The sequence below is a fragment of the Ursus americanus genome, chromosome 25, assembly GCF_024610735.1.
Source record: "Ursus americanus isolate L20-20 chromosome 25, mUrsAme1.1.p, whole genome shotgun sequence".
NCBI classification, from domain to species: domain Eukaryota; kingdom Metazoa; phylum Chordata; class Mammalia; order Carnivora; family Ursidae; genus Ursus; species Ursus americanus.
The window spans coordinates 39,663,345-39,682,816 of record NC_142151.1 but is presented as its reverse complement, the minus strand read 5'-3'; the positions used below and the strand labels follow the sequence as shown (position 1 = coordinate 39,682,816).

The 19,472-nt window shown below is 40.4% G+C and overlaps 1 protein-coding gene across 3 annotated transcripts in view; it reads left to right on the top strand.

Annotated features, from left to right (window-relative positions):
* Nucleotides 1-17,319, top strand: part of SENP1 (SUMO specific peptidase 1) — a 49,945-nt gene extending 32,626 nt beyond the window's left edge. For all 3 annotated transcript variants that reach the window (XM_087855799.1, XM_045801176.2, XM_045801175.2), the window contains 7 exons: nt 104-259; nt 1,148-1,279; nt 12,947-13,150; nt 13,989-14,068; nt 15,011-15,095; nt 15,610-15,705; nt 16,631-17,319. In XM_087855799.1, coding sequence (XP_087711925.1) covers nt 104-259; nt 1,148-1,279; nt 12,947-13,150; nt 13,989-14,068; nt 15,011-15,095; nt 15,610-15,705; nt 16,631-16,693 — 816 coding nt within the window. In that variant the 3' untranslated portion in view covers nt 16,694-17,319. The remainder of the gene's footprint in view (nt 1-103; nt 260-1,147; nt 1,280-12,946; nt 13,151-13,988; nt 14,069-15,010; nt 15,096-15,609; nt 15,706-16,630) is intronic.
* The last annotated feature ends 2,153 nt before the right edge of the window (nt 17,320-19,472 follow it).

The window sequence follows — 19,472 nt, the reverse complement described above, 5'->3', positions numbered from 1 at the left end:
TATGATTTGTGTGTGTCCTTAGGCTCTCCAGCTGGTCCTACTCAGTGTATGTAGACAAGTAGTGGTTTTCCTTATCCCACTTATTCTGAATTCTTCTTTTCAGAGATTGCAGGAGCAGGAACATTCAGTACACGATGCAGTAGAACTGCATCTTCGCGTACCACTCGAAAAGGAGATCCCTGTCACGATCACCCAAGAAACAGAAAAGAAAGGTCATAAATTAACCGATAGTGAAGATGAATTTCCTGAAATCACAGAGGTAAATTAACATACTACAGATTCTCGTGCTAGCAAGAAAAAATACTTTGAATGAATTTCAAACATAGAGGTAATAAACCACCTATCATTTAAATTGTATTGCATACCCCTGCTTTCATTTGTATTACAACACCAATCTTGGCTTTCTTTTTAAAGGATTATTGAAAATCGAGGAAAGAGTTGTGGGTGGCTTTTCATAACTTCAGTGAAAAAACATTTAATAAATTTGTGTTTCATTTTATGTACATTTTTATTTTTCATGTGTGTGTACATTAGTTTGACATCAAAAAGTAAGCTGAGACTTACTATTTTTTTTAAGTAGTAAAAAATCAGTATAAAAATTTGGAAAATATATTAAAGTCTTTGTACATATTAAGATAATCTATTCCTTAATCCATTCTTCTGTTTGAAAAACTATCATATAGCTGGTAAGTATAGCACATTTATTATAGTTGTGCTAGATTCCATAATTTACATTTTAAAAGCCCAAATTTTTCTAGGAAAATGTGTCTGAAGACACTACCTTTATCCCCTTACTACCTTTTGGGAAAGATTCTATTTATTAGGAAATCGTGTGGACCAAAGATATGAAATATAATTAGGTCTTCTTGTGGACTTAGAAAATTTGATAGCAGAAGGTTATTTCAGACTTAGGAATGAAAGAAAGAAGGGTCTGAAATGTTGTGCTGCAAATGAGAAGGGAGGACAAGATGGGATGAAAGGAAGTAACCCAGATTATTACTGGAAAGAATATACACCAAACCAAAATGTTAGAAGTGAACAGTGGATTACTGATAAATATAGTCTGGGGATTATATGGGGCTTGGTGAGAAATCTGGTGTGTCTGTAGCCATGTAGGCTTCATCTCTGGCACCTCTTCGTTCCCTAGGAAATGGAGAAAGAAATAAAGAATGTATTTCGTAACGGGAACCAGGATGAAGTTCTGAGTGAAGCATTCCGCTTGACCATTACACGCAAAGATATTCAAACTCTAAACCATCTGAACTGGCTCAATGATGAGGTAATCTCACACCTGTTTTTATATTCAAATAGTAAGTGAGCATTAAGTGGAAACTAAATCAAAGTATTATCCCACTGTTTTCTCGAAGCGTGGTCCTCAGATGACCTACGTAGAATCAACTCTCCTAGGTTTGTCCATTCCCCTGAGTGAGTATGGGACAGTGTCATGGAGAAACTCATTTTAAACAAGTACCTCAGATAGTTTTTTTTTATATACCTTGGAGTTAGAACTGCTGATTTACCTTGTTTTGTATGGAAGATTTAGACCCGGAGGGAGAGGACATTCACTCTCACTCTTTTTAAAGCACCTACCCTGTAGTTCACATCTTCTGAGCAAATATTTAATAGCTCTGACTATGTTGCAGCATGAAGAAGTACTTTGGGATTTCCTTCAGGGCTTCCATTTCTACTTCCTTTTTCATCAGTCCTTGTTCTAGGCACCTAGGGTATGAGAGATGAGCTTTCTAAAATAGCTTACATTTATGCATGATATTGGAAAAGCTATGTTATTAAATATACTGACATTGAAAAAGATATATTACTAAATATTTGATGTACTCGGTTGAAGGAAAGCTATGGCCCTCAGCTCCTGCTAATAATTTTAAGTAGATTAATTACACGACAGTCTTTAATCTGTCTCCATTCTTAAACCCGGAGGAGGCTGTTTTATTTCAGAAGGATATTTTTCACAGCAAAAGAAGAGAACGGGGTTGCGTTTTTTCTCTAGGTACTTGTTTCCTTTCTTAGGCCCAGTAGAAGCATCCCCGCCTGATATTTTGGGTGTACTTCAAACTTTACAGCTGTGGAAGATTTTTAGATTCTCAGTATAATAAGCGCTAGATATTCTAGATATCTATAATCTGGTCTTGTATGCTTAGGATCTTCCAAATGATAATATTTGCTAACATCTGTTGAGCATTTACATCATGTTGGGCACTATTTTAAGTGTTTTATGTGTTCTATTCGTGTAATAGTCACCACAAACCTTGGAGGTATATACTGTAGTTTAACCATTTCTATTTTATAGATGAAGAAACAAAGCATGGAAAGATTAAGAAACTTTCAAGGTTACATGGCCAGTAAGTAGCAGAGCCAGGATTTAGACCTAAGCATTGGGTCTTATCTGTTATACTGTACTGCCTCAGAATCCTAAATTGGAGCTTGTCTTAGGGTTAGATGTATAGAATTCGAGAGCCATATGCCATGCCCAGCATGTTGATTTTCTCTGGGGGCAGCTGGACTAGCCCCATTCTCTTTGCCACTGATAGGTTTCTAAAATAGAGATTTCACGGGTGGCTGGGTCACTCAGTTGGCTAAGCAGCTGTCTTTGGCTCAGGTCATGATCTCAGGGTCCTGGAATTGAGCCCCACATCAGGTTCCCTGCTCAGTGAGGAGCCTGCTTCTTCCTCTCCCTCTGCCACTCCCCCTGCGTGTGCTGTCTCACTATTTGTCAAATAAATCAATAAAATCTTTAAAAAAAATTAAAAATAAGATAAAATGTAGATTTCAGAAGTTTATCATTCCCTGAATAATATCTTTGACCAAGAATGGTAAGGAAGGTATGGTTTTATACTGTCTTGCCGTAGGGGAAAGCACCCTTGCTTCTTTTGGCTCAGAATAGTGATATTAGAACATTGGATCACGTAACAGGAAAAAAAAAAAGAGTTCACTAGATCAAAGGGCAAAATGGAAATCAAGGACAGCCAAAAGTATCCATCAATGAAATGTTTTTTATTTGAAGACATTAATCTGGTTTCTTGCCAGTTTCTGCCTGCCACTGCTAAATGGGAAGGGATCAGTTATTTTATAGCAATTGTAGCCTATTCGTTGTAAATTATGCAAAGCCTCCTAGAGGGCAGCAATGAGTAGGATATGAGCTGAGTCCCTGCTGTTTACTGTGGCAGTTCCTTGGTGAGATCCCTTACAGAGGCGGCTTTCATGAGGACATGTTTTCCATTCCCTCGGCCCATCAAAGGTTGGATTTTCAGCAAGCAAAGTTCATGGAAATTACATTATTTAGAAAAGTTGAGGAGAAGGAAAGATTCCTTTTCTACTTTATCTCTACCACACCTACCCATAACTTTTGTAGGGAGTGCCTGTCTTCCGAGTTTAGAATGTTAACCTTGAAAGCAGGTACCAATTCACATGTCCGTGATGATGATAACTATTTTGGAAAGCACCATTTTCAAAGTACTGTATTTCTCAGGCTTTCAAAGTTACTGTCCTTGAGAAGCTGACATTCTGATGAGGGATTAGTAGACATCCTTAAGTATTCATATTCATTTACAAATACATAATTCTTTTTCTCAGTTGTGAATTCTGAGTCATCTTTTGCAAGTAATTTGTGTTCTCATCAATCCTGTTCTTCCTTCAAATAGATATTTTCATTAATAACCATTCTTTTCTTTCTGTATTTCCTATCAGTTTTATAGGCTGCTTTAAGTATTTCTCCAGAATAAGGTGACTGTCATATTATTCTTACCATTTTATAGACAAGGAATATAAGATCCTGGAAGTGAAAGGGATCAGATTTAGTTTATAAGGAAAATAAAATTCAGAAGTCCTATACGTGCAGAAAGCCATTAGACTACCCTTTCTCTGGTCTCTTTCCTAAAAGAGGAGGGTACATTGCTTGTTTGTAAAATAGACTTTCAAACATGTTTTCATGAATGGATTTATGCATAGATGAATAAATTCTGTATAGCTTCAAAGGACTAATGACTGATTGATAGGACTGACATTTTTAACTCACTATAAGAAAATGAAACTTCTCAGAAATGGAATGTGGGAATTGGCTGTCTTTGTGAAGAATACAAAGGAGGCTGGAAGGCTGATAACACCAGGGACGTTATAGATGGGGATTTCTCTATTAGGTCTGGTGATTAGTTACTAATAAAAATATCTAATTAAAGGAAGGAGATCAGGGTTAAAGAGAGGAGGAATTAGTTGCAAAAGTAGATTGAAATCACAATCAAGAAACAAAAAGGAAATATTTTTAAATGGATGTCAGCACTAAAAATTATTTATTGATTCCTGGCAATTGCATTAGCTAACTTCTGTGATCCAGTGGCTTGATGATTCTGCTTTATGGCCTGACGATTCTACTTCTTAGAGGGCCTACATGTTGTTTTATAAGGCATCAGATAAATTTAAAAATACATGGAAATTACTTAGGCATACAAGTAAATGGATCTGACTTCTGTTTCTGGTCATGATAGAATAAAATGGGTCAGGTTTACCCTTTCAACTTAACTAGAAAACTAAACAAAATATGAAACAACAATTTTCAGACAGTGGATGACAGAGATCCCTGAGAGAAGGAGAATGAAAGGGATTAGCTGATGATTTCCTCACCTCACTAGGTGATACGTTGAGGGTAGAGAGCTGGTAGAACCTGCCAGTGCCTGACAGTCTTGGTCAGTGGAGGAGACGTGGTTCAGGGTTCAGGGGGGTGAAAGTGGCTAAGATTTGTGAGGTAAAATACTGAGGGGAAGGTTGCTGCACAAAGAGAAAGCTCCAGAGATGTTCAGAGGCCCCCCTCAAATCTGCCTGAGCACCAATCTGTACCTAGATAGGGAGAAACTGCCGGAGGCTGGAGAAAGAACCACCAGAAAGAAGGAATCAGAACAAAGCTCAGAGCTAACACAGGTGCTTAGAATAGTTCATATTCCAACCAGTTAGAGTGGAAAAATGATGTGGCATTGAATAGAGGCCTCAAAAGGATATTACCTCAGGAGTGGGGCCAAACTGGCCCTAGAATAAAGGCCACTCTGGACCTGTGGTAGCAAAGTTAAGTACAATTCTAGAAAGCTTGAAACTGATTCAGGTGACTTAACTATATCCCAGAACAAAAGCCCAATGATATTTAAAGGAATACAAACATATTCTAGTAACAACAAAACCCAATAACATGAAATCACAGTGTCCAGCATCCATTCAAATATTATCAGTCATGCAAGGTGGAAGGAAAATGCAACTTACTATAAGAGAAAAAACAGAAATACCCAGTAATGACAAAAATGACAGGATATTAAAACAGATATTATAAACACATTCCATATGTTCAGGAATTTAGAGGAAAATTGACATTATGATGAGAAAAATGGAAGATGTAAAAGAAGACCCAAATTGAACTTCTAAGGGGTGAAAAACAGTTTCTGAAACAAAAAATACATGAGGTAGGATTACCAGGATATTGGATACTACAAAAGAAAAAACTAGCGAACTAGAACAATAGGTACCATCCAAATGAAACAGAAAAAAGGCTGAAGAAAGATGAGTATATGTGAGCTGTGGGACAATATCAAGCATTCTGAGCATGTAATTAGAGTCTCAAGGAAAAGTGAGGTGTAAGTGGTATCAGAAAAAAAGTTTGAAGAAATAATGGTAGATTTTCCATATTTGGAAACTTAGACTGACAGATCCGAGAAATTTCAGCATACCTACCAAGTAGAAGAGACACCACACTAAAAAGTATAATAATCAAGTTGCTGAAAATCAGTGATAAAGAGAAAAATAATAAAAGCAACCAGAGGAAAAGAGACACATTATGTACCAGAGGAATCCATAATGTGTTTCTGACAGAAATATGTGTAGGCCAGAAGACAGTATAGCTACATTTTTAAGGTACAGAAGGGAAAAAAACGAACAAACAAAACTTGTCAACTTACATTCTGTTTGCAGCAAATATATCTTTCAAAAAAATACTTTTTTTCAGACAAACAAATGCTGAGATAATGCACCACCAACAGACCCGTATTATAAGAAATATTAAAGGATATTCTTCAGGCAGAGGAAACTATGAGGTGGAAATTTCAGTCTACACCAGGGAATGAAGAGCAGTGGAAATGCTCTCATTTTTTAATATCTCTGTAAGACAGTTGACTAGTTAAAGCAGAAAAGTTTTGTGGGGGTTATAATGTAAAAGATGACAGTCATAACACAAGCGAGGGGCAAGTGGAAGTACATACCACTGTAAGATTCCTACAGAGCACATAACGTGGTATGATGTTACATGAGGATAGACTGTTGTGAGGTTTAGCTAACAGGCAAATAACGAAGATAAAATGGAAAAAAAAATATTCCAAAGGAAGGCAGGAAAAGAAGAAAAAAGATACAAAGAACAGATGGGACAAATAGAAAAAAAGAGCATGATGGTAGATTGAAACCCATCGATATCCATAATCACATTAAATGTAAACGATCTAACCCAGAATGACCAATAGAAATATAATGTGAGCCACATGGGTAATTTTAAATTTTTTAGTAGTCACATTGAGAAAAGTAAAAAGAAACAGGTAAAATTAATTTTCTAAAAAAATTTATTTTTGAGAGAGAGAGAGCACGAGTGGGGGCGGTGGCAGAGGGAGAGAGAGAAGCAGACTCCCCACTGAGTAGGGAGCCCGACATGGGGCTCAATCCCAGGACCCCGGGATCACAACCCAAGCCACAGGCAGACATTTAACCAACTGAGCCACCCAGGCGCCCCAGTAAAATTAATTTTAATAATATATTTTACTTAACACAATATATATAAAATATGTCATTTTGGCATGTAATAAATATTAAAATTTTATTAAAGAGATACCTTTCCTTTAAAATGTAGTGCATGTTTTATACTTACAGCGTATTTACACTTATAACGCAATTTGGATTAGTCATATTTCAAATACTCAGTAGTCACATTCAACGAGAGGCTACTATATTGGACGGTATAGATTAAACATCCAGTTAAAAGCAGAGCTTGTCAGATTGGGTAAGAAAAAAGTCTGTCTACAAGAAACCCATTTTTATTTATTTATTTATTTAGAAATTTCCTGGGGTCTTGTCTTTTCTTTTCTTTTCATTTCTTTTCTTTTTTTTTTTTTTTTTTGGTAATCTCTACACCCAACATGGGGCTCAAACTCATGACCCTGAGGTCAAGAGGTGCATGTTCTTCCGACTGAGCCAGCCTGACTCCCCAAGAAACCCATTTTAAATGTGAAGATACAGATAGCTTAAAAGTAAAAGGATAGAAAAAATATACTATGAAAAACTAACCAAGAGAAAGATGAAGTAACTATACTAATATCATACCAAGTAGATTTCAGAGCAAGGAATATTACCAGTGACAGAGACACTTTGAAAGGGATAAGTTCTTCAAGAGGACTCGCCCTAGATATGTACACACCTAGTAAGAGAAATTCAAAATATATGAAATAAAACTTAAAGAACTGAAAGGAGAAATGGACAAATCTGTGATTATCATTGGAAATTTTAACACCTTTCTCAACCGTCAGTAGGAGAACTAGAAAATGATTGAGGATAGAGAAGGCCAGAGTAGTTAGATGGATCCCATGTACCCAAATGCTTATGGGCAGGAAACACTAACTCCTCCAGACAGCGCTAAATGTGCCCTATCCCATGCGGAGAAACAGGGTGATGCTGCACTTCCAGTCTCTTCATTTTCCCTCCAGGACTCAGTCATCCCTTACTACTAATTTACGTGGATGAATTAGGAAAATAGCAAGCAGACATGTCTTTTTTTCTGGTTTTATTTTGCAAACCCTTGTTAATTATCGTCATTTCTTTCCAAAATGCAAAAGCATTAGACTGTTGGAAAACCATATTTCTGACTTTTTCCTAGCTAGGGAAACACTGCAAGGAAACGACAATAGCATATGTGGGAAGTGAGGGAATGCAGGAGGAAATAAAGTGAAATCTATATAGCAGACTGACTACACTGATGACCAAGCTAACCAGGCAGACCAGTGACCTATTTTGGGTTTGTTTTTTGGTTTTGGTATTTTTTTGGTATTTATTTATTTTTTAGTAACGTATAACGTATTTGTTTCAAGGGTACAGGTCTGTGGTTCATCAGTCTTACACAATACACAGCGCTCACCACAACACATACCCTCCCCAATGTCCATCACCCAGCCAGTTAGCCATTTTGTAAGTCTCATCTCTGAAAGGAAAGAGGTGTCTTTTAGCTATTCTGCATCACAATAGCCTAGTGTATAAAGTATTCTTACCTGATTGATAGTGGGGAATTAAGACGTAAGACTTAATAAGGGATATACCAAGATCATCTGATTTTTATTATGGAATCAGCATCTGAAATCGGAGCACATTGTCTAGCGTTCTTTCATATCAAAAGTGGAAATGGAGAATTGGTAGTGGTCATAGCTTTCTGGTTGTTTCCAAAGAGCCGTTAAATTTAAGTAATGCTCAGTGAAGAGAGGAAACAGCTTGCAGAACATTAAGCCCAACTAGATAAGCCGAGCACAGGGAGTAAGTTTTCCTTAGGGAATAAAAATTGATTCCATACGAAGGGGAAAAAACTAGCAAAATGAGATAAATTAGTTCAGTGATTATGATGTGTCTCCCATATGCAATGCACTCTGACATGTAGAATAAAATGATCAAAATGGAAATTTTAGTGCTTCTAACATGACTCACTGGAAGATTCCACTTCATCATAGTTACCTCTTTAAAGGGTTTCTTAATAGAACTCGTCCTTTTGATAAACCAGGGATTTATGCAGCGTCACAGGGAGAATAGTGATTATAGTTGTCACAACTCCATAAAAATAGGTGTTGCCTGCCTGTCTTTGTCTAAGACTTTAGCAGGGATCCTGATAATCTGGTACTTGAATTTGCGTGTGAGAAGAATCCCGGGTACCTGTTCACAGTGAGATGCAGTACACAGAGCTTACCTAAGTCGGCCTTCAGTGTCAGCTAGGTTAGAGCTTAGGAGTGAATGACCTTCCGACTCCTAGTATTTAAATGCTGCTGCTTGGCTGGACTTTGGGCCTTTGTGGTCAACAAGGATAGATTTAATTTAAAAAATCAGAACAGGGGGCGTCTGGATGGCTCAGATGGTTAAGCGTCCAACCCTTGGTTTCAGCTCGGGTCATGATCTCAGGGTCATGGGATCAAGCCCTGCGTTGGGCTCCGTGCTCAGTGTGGAGTCTGCTTCAGATTCTCTCTCCCTCTCCCTTCCACTCACTCTCTCTCTCTCTCTCTCTCAAATAAATTAAAAAAAAAATCAGAACGGGGAGGTCAAGGTGAAAACGTTAAAGAAGTAAAACAGGAAAAATAGCTTTTTCCACCCCTGAAACTTGTCTTTATTTCTACTTAGGAGCACTGTTATACCCACGACTTTCAGAACATTTTTTCCCCCAGAGCTAATTAGAAAGGTTCAGGGGCGCCTGGGTGGCTCAGTCGGTTAAGCGTCTGATTCTTGGTTTTGGCTCAGGTCATCTCAGGGCTCTGAGATCCAGTAGTGGCATTAGGCTCCGTGCTCAGCAGGGAGTCTGTTGAAGATTCTCTCCCTCTGCCCCTCCCCCCACTTGTGTTCTCGCGCTCCTCTTTCTCTCTATGTCTCTTAAATAAAATAAAAATAAATCTTCAAAAGAAAAAGATTCAGAGTGTAAAATTGGGAAGGGTTAAAAGTTAAGATTTTACTATTAGTCAGATATTTTACTTCTGAAGGGATTGAGAAAACAATAGTTTGGCCGATTTACTGGGTGAGAAGGAAGATACAAATAGCAGTGGTCATTTATGTCATTGTGGTAACATACAGGAAAAGGATTGAGTCCTTAGTTTAAAAACTTTGTAGGCTTTTCTTTTAAAGAGAAGCTTTTCCAGCTTCAGCCTGGCAGCTCTTCAAATAAACTCACAAAGGAACAAGACACTATAAACAACAGTCCTACCCCCCACCCCCCGCAAAAGCACTGCATAGACAAGCAGGCGCTTATGGCCAAGGCTGTGAAGGCAGCAGGAAGGGCAGCTCCTGAGGCACTTGGAGCTGAAGCCAGCAAACAGACAAGTGTGGGCCCCAGAAAGAGGGACAGGTAGACCAACCCTGGCAGTTGTCCCCAGATGCTGGTATGTGGGCAAGACAAACAGTAGCACCCGGCTGATTGACTACTTTTAGCCCCCTGTTTGAAGGGGGAATTCAAGATCTTTTGGAGCTTAGAGAGTCTTGTGTGCAGAAAGGCTCTCCCCGTGGGAGGAGAGGGACCCTTGTCTTCACAAAATACAAGCAAATGGCTATCACTGCTTCTCTTTCATCTTACGCACTGTGATCCCTTCTCTCATTTCTTTTTCCTTCATCTTCAGCCCTCCCTTGTGAGATGACATGTAGGACTCTTTTTGTTCTCTCCTAGCTTGTTTTTTTGGTAGGACCATGTCTTGGCCGAACTATGGCAATTTTCCTCATTTGGACAGAGTAATAGCTGCAAAACTGAGGAAACTGGGATCTCCGTTCTGCCTCATGTCAGATTGCACATCCTCAGTTAATGGGGAGCACATTGAGGCCACCAAGCTCCCTCCTACTGGGATATGGGGAAATGAAAAAGAGCCCTTATCACTCCTTAGAGCTAATTAACAAGCTGACTTTGGAGGAGGCCTTTTCCCTTGCAGTGGGGAAACTTCGGTTGGAGGCGGAACTAAAGCGATGGAAGAGGGATTCTCAAAGGAAATAGACAACGTGTGTCCCGATCATTAGGTCTCCATTCTTCCTAAGCTGGGTTGGTCTTTAGCTTTGCAGTCGACACTCCCAAAATAAAAACACAAAAATAAACCAAACAATCCGGGCTGTGTACATCTAACTTTGTTGGCTTCTGGAACTCTTTCTTCCTAAAACATAGGAAAATCATGGGTAGCATGATGCTCATTTACGTCACCCTCTTTTACTTCAGGGTAATGCTCCCAAAGGTGATGCCCCCCCGAAGGGCACCTCTAAAGAAGCTACATCTCCATGGCTTTCGTATGCTTGCTGTCCTTATCTTTCTGCCTGATTCTTTCTACTTTCTGCTTGAGTCCGTATCGCCTCTTCTAGTATATGACTTTTGTCTGCCCCATGGAAGGCTTGGCTTACAGTGACTGACAGGTCATCTGCCTATTCACTTCACCCCTTGGATTAAAGGGTTTAGCCTCATAACATGGGTAATATTGTGAGATGAATAGAATACCAGAGGAATCAATCCCTTCTTGCTGATTTTCTCTCACTAGAGAATGTAGTTTTATAGCCTAGGAGTCTGTGCTTGTTGGGCAGGCCTTCCTGCATTCCTGACTGCCTTTCACACGCCTAGAATCGTCCTTTGGCACCATTATCCTTGGGGACAGAGTTAGATTGAAAACCTCAGTTTGAGAAATCTATGACCCTAATTATGTTTTGATTCATTTTCATTATTTAAAATAACTGAGCTCCAGTTATCTGTTGGGCATCACATTGGGCAGAGGATCCGCGACAACCCAAGTCCTCTGGACCTGCTGGGGCTGGGTCTGCAGAGATGCAGGCAGAACAGTGTCTTTCTTCCATCCTAGTCTTCCCCTCCACCCCCACCCTCAGAGCTCTGCTTCATGGCAAGTGTGGTTTCCCTGCAACTGCTGAGGCGTCCTCATCTATAGGCCCTTTCTCTAGTCTAGACCATGTTTCGGTGTGTTCCTGGCAGTGCTCCCTGCTGCCTACCCAGTATGTAGCTGCCTACTGTTGGGCAGTAGCTCACTGCTCTGGCATCCTGGTGTGTAAATATTTGTCAAAGGACAGGGGCGTTTTCCCATTCCCCAAAAAGCATTCTGAAAAATGTGCCTGTTTTCTTAGTCATATTTCCAAGCTGTGGATCAGTTAGCCCATTCATTCCTTGCAGTTGACAGACACTGGCCTGGCCTCAGCTGGCCACATAAAGTAAGTATGCAGTAACTTCCGGCACAGTAACTTTCAGCCTTTAGTACCAAGGAGTCCTGGACCTAAAGGGACCATAGTCGACATAGTCACTATTAGAGAATACGTTGTTGCGTTAACAGAAAGAATCCCGTATTTTCCGTATCAAGCATTTAAATTTCTTACATTCATACTTGATATTGGAGACATATATGGAATCAACAAAAATGAGAAAGCTGACCATACAGACTCTGGAGGGAACTTGACTCTTCGTGTTTGTGACTGGACTTTCAGGTGTCATGTAACATAGGTTTTTATACAGCATCCACGTCTGCCTCAGCATAGGTGACAGTGGTGAGCTACTAGTCAGAGACGTGTTCTTTCTTGTGCAGTTGATGGTTTATCCCGTCACTCAGTTCGACTTGAGACCGGAGCCGGTCGCCTCTGCAAGCCGACTTGTTAGGCTGAAAAGGCAGTCTTTAGTCAAGGAACAGTTTTCTGTCTGTGCAAAACCAGACGACCCACATATAAGGACTGAACTGTTGGTCTTCGCTCGATTACACTAGACTGTGAGCTCAGGACTTTTTTAAGTTGCTCCCCTAGTCCCAGTAGATTAAAGTACCTCTGATGTGTCTTATCGAACTGCTTGGCTCCTTCCTTCCCTTTCTCAAAGTCTCGCCTTCTAGCAACCCTTCGTCCTCCTTTTCATTTGTGGACCTAATCCTCAGTCTTCTACAGATCAGACCAGCGTGGGCCCGTAAGGATGCTCAACCCTGTAAGATATCTGTAGATCCGCGTAGCTGTAGCTATGTCAGCTTTTTGTGTCCTCACTGCTTACAAGCACCACAGCCCTCCAGAATTTGATGTAGGGGCCTGAGGCTTTGGGGTGTTGAAGTCTTAATTGATTAGGAAACAATAACCTATGCTGTGCAACACAGCAACTGCTTTTCCTTCATACAACCTAACTCTTCTGAAAGGACTGAGTATCTGTTTTAATACATTTAATTTCTTCCCACAGATCATCAATTTCTACATGAATATGTTGATGGAGCGAAGTAAAGAGAAGGGACTGCCAAGTGTGCATGCATTTAATACCTTTTTTTTCACTAAGTTAAAAACGGCTGGTTACCAGGCAGTGAAACGTTGGACAAAGAAAGTGGATGTATTTTCTGTTGACATTCTTTTGGTGCCCATTCACCTGGGAGTGCACTGGTGTCTTGCTGTGAGTACCTCTTTTACTTTTAATCAGATTTAAAAGAAATCTACAGAATGATAGAATATACAGAGTAGTGAGTAGTAATTCTACATTTTCACTGGATGATTGTGAGAAAGAATAGTATTTCGTTGGCTAAATATTGGATAGATCAGTGAACTTCCTGTCAAGAGTGGGAGATACTTAGACTTTGAAGAAAGTTGTGGTATTTCCTTTTCTGGAAATATTTAGAAGGGAGTTGTGAGGGTAAACAGTCTCAAGGCAAGGCATGGGGTGAAAAAGTGACTTCGTAATGATGCTGCCATCTCAGATTCCGTGACTTATTTTCTGCCTAATTATGATTCGCCTTGCATACTTGGAAATTTAATATTTTTTATGACTCTTTGAGAACGTGGATACATTCATTTAATGTATTAATAAAAATATAAAAGTTATCTCACAATCTATTTTGAATTACATTTGAAAAGCATAAAGCCAAAAAGAAATTCTCCACATAAAGAAACAAAAGCCCGAATATTTTACCATCTTTCTGAAACCCTGTGGAAATGATCTCATTCATCTTACAGTCTCTGAAGAGCATGTGTGTCTCCACTGTTGCCTCCATGGCAGATGGAGAACCTAAATACTAGAAAAAGATTTCAGGGCCATTAATGAGGCCATGATAATGCTATGTAAATAATCCCCTCACTCTTTCTTCTGCAGTTTAAGCATGGTATAATGCAAAGTATCAGTCAAACTTGTCATGATTTCACAGGAAATCTGGCAAAAGGTTTCCATTTCCAGGGAAGCAAAAGCTGAGAAACTACTTTTCTTATTTTTTGAACACACAGATTTTTTTTATTCCCAGGTTGTGGACTTTCGAAAGAAGAATATTACGTATTACGACTCTATGGGTGGGATAAACAATGAAGCCTGCAGGATCCTCCTGTAAGTAGGGAGTTGAGAACAAAAGAGTTTGGTGTTGGGCATATGTTGTGTTTTCCTGGCTGTTGAAGTCCGTTCTTTGATACCTTTAGTGGAGTGATGATGATTAATAAAGGAAATCCTCACATTGAGTAAGAATGGATATTTGATGTTTGAGTAAGTGAAGTTTAGTAATAATATAATAATACCAAAAAGATGCCCTCATGGGGACAACTATTGTCCCAGTGCACTAAAATAATGAATGAGTCAATATATACATATATAGATACAGAAACTACTTAGAAACCATCTAATCCAACCTCCTAATTTTTCAGATGAAGAAACCAAGACCCACAGAGGGGGACTTTGATATGCTCAGGTCCTACTAGTTAGTGGCTCAACTGGGAACCAGAATGCAGATCTCTTTATGCCCAATCTGTTTCTCTTTCCAAAATGCCTGTTCCTCACTGTACCACTCTGGTGGCCAGGAGGAGGTAGGTTCCAGAATGGTGAAGTGTTTGCACTTAAGAAGAGTGCTGTCTATGAGGTATGCACTCATCAAATTGTGATTTGGATTGAATTTTCACACAGGAGAGTCAAGACTATAAATAGTGAATAACTGCCTTGATATCACTAGAGAAACCTTGTTCCATGAGGTCGAGTTCTAAAGGACCATTTAAACCAAGGAAAAGAGTCAAAACTCACTCCTCAGGAGGAACAGTAGGTAGAAGGAACCTGGGTGTCAGAGGCAGAGGTCCTATTTCTCTTGGGTTGACAGGGTGGGCATGAATTATGGGAGCTGCAGGGGAAGCTTGGCAGTCCAAAGATTCCCCACCCAGCATTTATATACCGCTTTCCTCAGAAGTGCAGATGGAAACCCTTCCTAAGGATTGTGAACGTCATTCTTAGGTGGCAGCTATCATCTGTGTCTCCACAGTTCATCGCCTCCTCTCCCCATACCTTTAGGCAATACCTGAAGCAAGAAAGCATTGACAAGAAAAGGAAAGAGTTTGACACCAATGGCTGGCAGCTCTTCAGCAAGAAAAGCCAGGTACATTTCATCTCATCGGGTAGAACTCCTGATGTTAGGGTATTTGGGAAGAATAGGGTTTTAGTGCTTGATTCCCAGGGACCTTCTGTCTTCCTGTCTAGCCTGACTTCAGCTTGGTTGTTTGGTTCCTCAGGGAAGATAGAGTAAGCTCTGTTTCTCGTGTAGAACTAGGTTTTCTGAATGCCCAGCTGTTTTACTGAGCTCATCACTCTTGTGGAAAATGGTTGCTGATCGGCCCTTGTGGGAGGGACTTGTCTTTACATCCATAGGTGTCATGGAAGTCTCAGATAGTCTCCTGTGTGGTTGATAAGAAGATTAATATTAATATGAAGCCCTGACTGAGATGCTGTATTTTTTTCTGAGGCTGTGTTGCCCTGGGTAAGGGACTTAGGGTCACCTCTTCAAAATTCAGGGAAACCTGTAACATTTATATCCTTTGGTTCTTATTTATAATCTAATATGAAGGAAAGAAGTTTGGAAAGATGTCACCTTTTTGTTGCTTTTGATCTTTCAGGAAATTCCACAACAGATGAATGGAAGTGACTGTGGCATGTTTGCTTGCAAATATGCTGACTGCATTACCAAAGACAGACCGATCAACTTCACGCAGGTGAGCTGAGCCTTCAGGAAGGAGCCCTGTGGCCACCCTGTCTCTAGGCTGCCCTCCACCTGCTCTGCCGAGGGGATTCTGCCTATGGCTGCTGACACTGATGGTTACTGCGCAGACCACATCACAAGAAAAAGAAGGATAGTGATAGGCCACATGCTGGGTTCCCTTGCATCACATGCTATAGTCAAGGAATCCTGGACATTAGCAGAGCCTTCTTCTCTGCCCCTCTCCCCCACCTACCTCAAATCCTGTAGGAAACAGAGAACTGGGACCAGAGCAAGTTTTCTTCATTTTCTCTTCATTTGGTTAGCAGTCAGGTTTTGGAACAGGCCATACCTTGAACTCCTAGTTTAATTTGTCATGCTGCCCTCCTCCCCCACCCCCCACTTGATGCAGTTGATCAGTCTTCTCTTAGTTTGTGATTGTTTATTTCTGTGCATGTGGTCCTTCAGAGTCCAAAGTGCATTGAGACTGGAAATTATGGTTTGTGTCCTCCACTTGAAATTAATGACTTCACCAGACTTTTCCACCATAGCCCTTGGATAGAGCTGACTCTTGCAGTTCTATAACTCTTTCCCTAAAAAGTAAGTTTTTGATTTTCAGGCCTTAGATCGCATATCATCTTAAAAGTTCAACATAGAGGACTTGATAGACGCCATCCTCAGAATTCTTGGAGATGTTTGGGTGTAGCCTGGGGACTCCTGGTGGCGCCCAATAAAATTTGTAAGGCTACAATGAGAGAAAATAGCAGTAGAGATAGCAGTAGAAAACAACGGAAAAAAATTACATGTAATCAAGAATTGAGCAATTTGAAAAACCAGAAATGCAACTGAAGCTGTTTTAATTGAAAACCTTGAGAAGGAAAGGAATATTGGGTCTGGATAAAAGCAATGAAAAAATTAAGGGTATCTCTGTGTCCCTACAGCAACACATGCCATACTTCCGGAAGCGGATGGTCTGGGAGATTCTCCACCGAAAGCTTTTGTGAAGACTGTCTCAGTTAGCCGACATTGACCTTGTGGGGGACCAGCTCTTTGTTGTCTACAGCCAGAGACCTTGGAAACAGCTGCTCCCATCCCTCTGTTCTTGTAAAGCCCTTGATCCTGGACCAGGCCCTGGCGAGATGCATTCACAAGCACACCTGCCTTTCCTTTTGTATCTCAGATACTATTTTTGCAAAGAAACTTTGGTGCTGTGAAAGGGGTGAGGGACATCCCTAAGCTGAAGAGAGAGACTGCTTTTCACTTCTTCAGTTCTGCCATCTTGTTTTCAAAGGGCTCCAGCCTCACTCAGTCCCTAATTCGGGGGCCGAGAGAAGCTTGGACAGACTCTTGGTTTCACATAAACTCTTGTTGTTAGGCCTTACTAAGAGGTAGGAAAGGGCATGGGCAAAGAGGTAGGGATGAAAACCACCAGCATATACACGCACACATACATACATACACGCAGGATTTTCAAGATGTGTTGTCAGGAAAGTGATGGTAAACTGGACTTTGGGTCACATGCATAAGTCCCTCCTCCAGGACTTCCCTATTTATATGCCTCTCCGTGAAATCCGTCTGCTTCTGCACAAGGCTGTTTTATCATCTGTAGCTTCCTCCCATCCTGAGGCACCCCAAAGTCCCAGGCAGTCCTTTCCTTAAAGCAGGGGTTTGCATGTGCTCGCAACACACGGTATGGAGAAGACCCACCCAGGGAGCGGTTTAGTGGGGCAACAAAGGCACCACTTTCACTGCCGCCTACTTCTGACCAAGAAGAAGGACCTCAGTCTTTAGCGTAAAATTCCAGCGTTGGATGAATGCAGGTCTAGTTTGGTCTGTGGCTAGTTAGTTTAAATATGTTTCTAACCACAGAGAATTTAATATATATATATATATATATGCATATATATATATTTCACAGGGATATGTGTTTTTTTAAAAGGCTGAATGTGTTCACCACTTTAGCCTGTAGATTTATTTCCATTTTCCAAATTTAGCTCTAGTGCACACAGATCCCAGCCCCTATGTGTAGGGTGTTTGTGGACTTCCTAATAATATTTTGAGGCCTGGGTGAACTTTGGCTTAGGGGTAGAGGTTACAGAGGGAGGCAAGATTTTCAACTGGAAAACGGGTGGAATTTGGACTGATCAACTTGAGACTAAAAAACTGCTATTCCTTTTGTTCTTTCTAGCATCTCCCCCACCCTCTGAGCGCTCCTCAGGCTAGATAGTGAAACGATCCAATGCCAGTGTCATTTTGTACTTAAGTTCCAGAATAGGAACGTTTTATACTTTTTTCTGTATTGTAATAGGTAGTTTTGTATGAAATATTTTCTCTTCTTCCCTTGTACCCCATCCTTTCCAACATTGTGCTTTCTCTCTGGGCTTATTTGAAAATTTTACTCTGTTTTATACCAAGCTTGTTTAGTACATTTTTCTATGTTTTACCACAGGTTACAATTTGAAAAGAAAACTATTTTTTTTAAATATTCCATTGTTAACTGAATGTTACTGTTTCCACTCCAGCAACCAGATGTCCTACCTTTTTCATAACTGCCTGCCTTTTTGGGGAAGACCACCGTTCGTTCGTTCATTTGTTCGTTCGTTCTTTTTTTCTTTCTTCCTTTCTTTCTTGTGTTTTTCGATAGGAAATAAATAGCTTTCTATTTATGAGTTGCTGAGACCTTTCCCATTCTCTTTTAGAAAGCTACAGTGTGCAGGCTCATTGTAGGACTCCTGCACATGGATTCTTGGTACTTAATGTATTTCAGTGACAATTTGAAAGGTGACAATATGGCATAGATTTGGACTATAAAGCAAAAGACCTGAGGTTTTCAGGTGCTCTTGCTGTTATCTGGGGGGGATTCAGAACAAGATAGTTGTCTGTATTTATTGTTTTTCCATTTAGATAACAACATCTGTCTTACCTTCCTCACAGACTTTTTGTACAGACCAAAGCAACAAATATTTATTGCCATGTGTAACAGAAAGTAAAACATGCAACAAAAGCACTTTGAAAAATATATAAGGAACTGTTGAGCCTGTTTGAACGTGGACCCCCTTTCTGACCAGTGCATTTCTGTACAAGGCAAAGTTAGTGATCCTGAGACCACCCTACATGGGTGGACCAAGCTGAGACATAGGTTGTGGCCCAAGGAGGGTCAGTGGGAACCAAATAATAGACTTCTATAGTGGGCCATTTTTCCAGAGAACTAGCCAACAAATTCAGGACTAGCATCTGGGAACTTAGTTTCTCCTTCATTTAAGGGTGGGCTTTGACGACCAGGGAGGGGAGCAGGGGGTTCCTGCATTCCATGGCCAAGGGCATGCTATCAATATCTTAAACACTTTATACTAAAGCCTCTTGCCTTCCTTCTCTCCTGTTTTTCCTTCTTCCCTGTGTTCAGTGCTCATAATCACCTACCTCCCCTTAAAAAGTAACACTTGAGGAATGATGAACTCTGTCTAGACACAGAGCCTTCAGTAGGAACCACAGTCCCACCAATCACTCCTGGACCCAGTACGGAGAAAATCAGAACATTTGAGAATACATGGTCCAAAGCATGGAGGTTAGTTCTGTCCCATTTGCTGCCAGGGTCGGACCCACTGTTGCTCCTGGGAGTCCCGTTTGGGGTTGGATACAAGAGTACTTTTCCCTCTTCCTCTCCTTCATGGAGGCATTGTGGAAATTGACTCCTCTACATATGAGGTGCTTCATACTTCTCTGTGGTATCAACTCTTCTCTTCTTTAGCTCCTGTAATTGTGCCAGCATCTTCTACCCACTGT